Source organism: Manihot esculenta, chromosome 18 (genome assembly GCF_001659605.2).
Source record: "Manihot esculenta cultivar AM560-2 chromosome 18, M.esculenta_v8, whole genome shotgun sequence".
NCBI lineage: Eukaryota > Viridiplantae > Streptophyta > Magnoliopsida > Malpighiales > Euphorbiaceae > Manihot > Manihot esculenta.
The window spans coordinates 6,072,810-6,079,013 of NC_035178.2; the positions used below are offsets into that span (position 1 = coordinate 6,072,810).

At 31.7% G+C, this 6,204-nt stretch overlaps 1 protein-coding gene across 1 annotated transcript; it reads right to left on the reverse strand.

Moving 5' to 3' along the window:
* Window positions 1-548: 548 nt before the first annotated feature.
* Window positions 549-4,561, reverse strand: LOC110605773 (probable mitochondrial adenine nucleotide transporter BTL3). Its single transcript, XM_021744405.2, has 4 exons — window positions 3,875-4,561; window positions 2,838-3,141; window positions 1,235-1,702; window positions 549-779 (listed from the first exon to the last, which is right to left on the reverse strand). The coding sequence occupies exons 1-4, from the start codon at window positions 4,366-4,368 to the stop codon at window positions 711-713; spliced, it is 1,335 nt and encodes a 444-aa protein (XP_021600097.1). The 5' UTR covers window positions 4,369-4,561; the 3' UTR covers window positions 549-710.
* Window positions 4,562-6,204: the final 1,643 nt, after the last annotated feature.

Here is a 6,204-nt window from a genome sequence, read left to right on the forward strand (position 1 = left end):
TGAAACAAATCTCAAAGTTGAAAGATGATGGATGCAATTAACCCTTAAATCACATTCTTCATTCTTTCACCTCTTTTTGGTTCATTTCCCTCGTTGCCGTAAGATGAGCCAAATATGATATGGAAAAGGTAGATGAGATGTCCTTTTAGAGAATCAAATTCATAATTTGACTCGACATCTTTTTATAAAAAGTCTAAATTTTATTTTTATTACATTTACACTTTTAAATTTTAAATAATTTAATCTATGAAAGAATGTCACATGCTAATTGTAGGATTAAGTTGTTTCACCATTTAAAAATTGAACAAGTAAATAGAATAAAATTAAAATTGAGGGATAAAAAAACTTTGCAAAATTTTGCGTAGAAAATTTAACACATTATACTTCTTGATGAGATGCAGTCCGACGATGTTGCTAGCAGCGATTTTCAAACTTGAACTTAAATCTTATATCGTCGGAATCAGGGTATTTGAGTAGAAAGGTGAAGCCGGGACAGTAGCCACAGGAAATAGATAGAAAATATTTAATCAAGCAAAGGAGATTCTAGGTGTGAAAAGGTTCTTTATTTCTTCATTTGAAGAAAAACAATATGTTGAGAAATTCAATGGTAACTAGTCAAGTGTAACTGATAAATCTTACCATTTTGATTTGTATCCAGTGCTCATCTTTGAGTCACTGTACAGCCTCCTACCAGTTATTTTTCTACTCATTTATTCTACTTTGAGAACAATCTTCATAAACTCATAGACGAAGTAACTTATTGCTGCTGAGGGAAGTACCTGAAAATGCAAAACATCAACCTATTAGAAAAAGCAAGCTGAACTGACAAACCTAAATTCTGAAGGAGCTTAGTAATTAGCAAAACCTTGTAACCATCACAAGTAACAGAAACAATATTTCTTGAAAGACGAGCATAACAAGCTCCAGAAAATATGAAATTTACTTCCTGTAAGTTGGTTCTGGAGCTTCAAGTTCCAACAATAACAGTAGATATGATTAAAAATGCAGAATATTCCAACTCAGCAGCTATAAAAGTGAACATGATTGGGTGTAGCAGTAAAGCTCAAACCTTCAATCTCTACCCAAATTCCCACTCCTTAACTACGTTAACTTACCCTCCCATGACCATTTAGATTTTCAACGTCAAATAATGTTAAGGTTTTGCAAGTCAGAGCTCCCATATAACAAACTCATCAAAAGCAAGTCCACTACATAGAAACTTCTACGTACATACCTGCAGTAAGCTCGGTATGAGTCCTGAATATAGAGCTGGAATTCCACCTTGCTCAACAATCTTCACACTGGTCGCTAATGCACTCATCTTAGTGGACCGAACTTGCAGTTGAAGTTGTCTCCTCACAACTTCAAATGGGTATGTAGCTGCTTCTGCACAAGCGCCAGCAACTGCCCCATACAATAATGTTCTGACTGGTCCCAACTCTAGCTGGTCCAAAGCATTCAATTCCTGCCCATGTTGGTTCATGTTCTCTATTCTTTTCCTGCCTTCAGGTGAATGCAGATAAGCAGACTTCAATATGTCATAAACACCATAGAAAACTGCCCCTGAAGGTGCCATGCTTATGATTGAAGGCACTAAGCCCTTGTAAAGGGAAAAGAAACCTTCAGTCCGGATCATGTGGTGAAAAGCACCAATCACACCACCCAAAGCTTCTCCACCAGGTGCAACAATTTTGGTCCGGATCTGCAAGATACATCAATTGAAGTGTGATTTAGAATTCAGTGATGATCTTGGGACATAAATGCTTCAAACAAAGAGCACAACAAGCATGAACCGCTTTATGACCCAAATGAACCTTCAATAGTCCAAACTTCTACTAATCTGCGTATCTCAACCAAGCCCCAGTTCCAATTTAATTAGGGATGGCTACCTGACTCCTTTGCTACTATACTATTCTTTAGGGCCAAAATTGTTGTATGTTGCTAATACTGAACCAAATTACTCCAAATACTTCCAAATAAAAGATCCTGATAGAAAATATTGAATTAGTTTCTCTCTTTTCCCAATTCATAAAAATAGCAGGAAAGGTTCTTTTTACAACTAAATAATTGTTTTCATCATCTATTGTACCAATTTTCAAACAGATAACTCACAGTCCTGGGTTAACCCGTTCACATTCAAAGCATAGATTTAGATAGTCCGCAGCAAACATAAAACTTATTTCGTGCCTACAAAGATAACTGAAAAATTACTAGAAGAAGCCTAATTTCAATGCTAGTAATCTAGTGTATACCATTCTATGTAATTCAATACAATACTCAGCGTTGAGTTACATTGTCCTTCATAAACGGTCAAGTGGCTAACATAGATCTCTTAATATGCCACAATATTACAAGAAAATGAATTTAGGATACCAAAACATTGTAAACAAGCAAGTCAATAAAGAAAAGAAAAAGGGAAAAAGAAAAGACCAACTTCTCAATTCACTATGAGCTGTTTCAGTAGCGAACACATCTTTGTGCTTAGGGCATTTTGCCATTTTCCAACCATAGTTTCTGTACAAACGTACTTCATGGCTTGAATTTATAAGGAAAACAGGTAAAAGTAAGATTATTATCTCTGCCACAGCCTGGCACTCTGAATTATTCAGAACTAGTTTTGACAAACGGACGCAAGTAATCATCAAGAACTCAGGCCTAGATCCATCCAAATTCTATAATAACAGCAGTAAAATGTAAACAATCACGTAGAATCAAGTTGGATCAGCAGATCAAATTGCAGCATACAAGAGTGCATTGTCATACTACTTGTACACGTAAGAGCATGACAAAAAGCAAAGAGGACTACAAAGGGAACAAAATCTCAAGTTTACACATACAGTGTCAAGTGGTATACAGAGTACGGTAGCAGTAATGCCGGCTGCAGCACCAGCAATGAACCTCTCAAAATTTGTTGTTTCTTCATTCCCAGATAATCTGAGCAATTGTTTCCTATATGTATCATATGCACAAAAATTGACTGCTTTAAATGGAGCAGTACGGAGTATGTTGACAAGGTTCCCCTTCCAAAAGCCTTTCAAGCCTTGCGTAGTTGCAATTGTCTTAACGAGGTCAAAGATGTGTTTTTGCTCACCACGAACCATGTATTCCAGCTTTAATCTCTCCAGTGGAGCAACAAAAGTCCTGGTACAACAGCTTTTGCTTAGACAAATATGAAGCAATTTAGAACAATAAATAAATCAACATCCTATAGAACATTACACCATGGTAATCAAAAACAGCATTCAGTTATCACTGTCATATCAAATGCTGAAGTAGAATATATTTTAAAAAAAGTTTCTTAATTAGAATAATGTTGGAAGTGAAAACATTGAAGCCCATGTTTGATTTACCATCGAAACTAGTATGAAATGCAAGAGATAGATTCCAATTTTCTTTTTCTTGTCCATAAATGATCCAAACTTTTTTATGATATTTTTGTATTCGAATAAAATTGAAACTAAGATTATGAAGTATAATATTTTTGGTTATTTCTAAAACAAAATTGGAATAGGTATCTTGAGATCTAGACATCCATTTCCATTTCCATGCAATTTCCAAGGAGAACTAGACATGCTAGGAAGAAAAAAAAAGCCCTTTAGCCTTAATTGCTGCAGTTTCATTCTCATTGAGTAAGGGTCATAAATTTGAATTAATCATGTACAAATCCAAGCTCTTTGCACTCGAAAAAACAATCACCCTTGATTCCTTGAACTACAATTAACGTGAAAATTATAACAAGATGCTCAATTAGTTCATGAGAACATGCAAAATAAGAGGAAGGAAAGAAGAAGAAAGAGAAGGGGGGAGCTGCAAGAGCAAAAACAGATAAAACTCAAAACCAATTAGAAAAACAAGAACAAAAAATAGCGCATACCTTGAAACCATAGCTGCAATAGCTCCGGCCCACAAATGCTTGGTAGTGTTCATAGCATCACGTCCTCGTACCCTAACATTCGGTTTCCTTCTTCCCTCCAAAACAACATTACCTCCATCGAGCACCTTCTCCTCCTCAATAACGCTCTTTTCATCTCCGTCTTGCACCAAACAGACCTTCGGTTCGTGCACAAGCGGAAGTCCATTGTTTCTCAAGCTCACGGATAAAAAGAGACCACTAAGGGCGACTCGACTACTCCTATCTCTCCTAAATCCCCTTAAAACAGTGTGTTTAGAACAAGAAATCAAACTCGAAACACTAACTGAACTATTCCTAGAAGAAATGAGATTAACAAAAGAAGAAGAAATGGTGGGCTCGAGAAATATGCCACCACAAGTGAATGAACTAGAATTCGAACTTAAATCGACCAAAATTGGACATTGGGATCGGTCATTCCATAGTGAATTTCTGGAACAAACTTCAAACCCTGGCATTATAAGATGAAGAGAGATGGAAATGGAGCCGTTTGGGAGATTTCAAATTTCCATGGGACTGGGGTTTTAGAGAGATGACAGATTGAAAGAAAATAGGAGAGTAAAACTAGGAGGATTCCGCTTCGGCTCTACCTTTGTTTCCATCGCCCCACGAAGTAGAAGGCCGTCCTCCAGAGTCGCTCTTGCTGCTTGATATTTTATTAATTAGATAAATTTATAATTATTAATAAATCCGTCTATATATTTTTTAAAATTTATTAAAATATTTTTTTTATTTTTTATTTTTATTAATAAAATAATCATTTCTTTTTTTCTTTAAAAAAATAAAAAAAAGCAAAGAACAAAAAAATAGATAATTTCCTCTTCTTCTATATTTTTAGCTGTAAAAATAAATAAAATTAAATAAAAATACTATTTCATTATAAAAAATAAAAAAATAAAATTTTAAATAAATTTATTAAAATTAAAAAAATTAACCTGTTAATAATTATAATATTCAAAAATAAAATAACAAATCTCTCTATTAATTAATTTCTAGCTTAAACTTTTTTTAGTTTTTTGTTAGTACTGGGTTACGGATTGGATTACTTGACCCAGACTCAAAGAAATGCCTGGTTCATTGAACCATCTCCAATGTCTATGTTCAGTAAACAAGATAGGTCTGAAAAGTGAAAAGATTCACGACACAACCGTGAATTTATATTATCAATTTTATGGTAAATTAAATAATATTTCGATGGCCATCCAACTAGGAGGCAGCAGGCCAATAACACCATGTTTTTAAGGTCACGTTAGTTTCTCCCCTCAATATATCTTTAACTATATCAAAAATCATAACACATTTTATTTTTGTTTGAAACAATTAGTTAGACCATTAATTTTATTTTATTAATAAAATAATTAACTTTAATTTTTACAAATAAAACATTTCGAGTATATTTCAAGTCAATTTTACATAACAATTCGAAAAAAAAAGCATAATAAAAACTTTTAAATTAAATTAATTTATTTTAATTTGATTTTTTAAGAAAAAAATACAATAAATTATAAGTTATGATATATATTTTTCTTTCAAGATTTCATATTAAATTTTTGTTAAGCATTTTGTATAAAAAATTAATTATAAATACGTGTTTAAAGATGTTATTTATATATCAAATTAAAGTACATGAATTTTTCGTACAATTAAAAGTTGAGGAACTTTTTTGTTTCTAAGAAAAGGGGGAAAATACGATATGTTTATGAAAGGTTATGAGTAAATTTTTTTTTTCTAAAAAGAAAATGTTATGTGTAAAGTTTGGCCTGAATTAACTTGCAAATGAGTAATAACCGATGACATATATTTTAATGATGATAATATGCCGTTTTGGAGGAAATAAAGTAAAATATTTTAAAATATAATTTTATAATAAAAGAATTTTTATAGTTTTTATATTTTAATAATTTTTATTGTTTGAGAGAAAAAAAAAAGACTTTTAAGAGATTTGAGGTTTTATTATTTAAAATAAAATTTTTTAAAATATGATTTTCTAAGATAAAATTTTTCATAATTTTAAATTTTAATATTTTTTATTATTTGAAAGGAAAAAAAAAGTTTTAAGAGATTTAAAGATTTTAAAGATCTTCTCATTCACTAATTTGATGATTGAAAGTGAATATTTTTATGAATTTTTAAAAATTTCTAAAATTTTTATTTTAAAAACTATACTTTTTTCTTAAATAAAAATTTAACTTTAAAATATTAAAAAACTTTTCATTATTTAAAAAAAAAACCCTCAAAAAACATAGGGTAAAAATTTTAAAAAAACGTTACCAACATAATTATCCAAGTTGAGT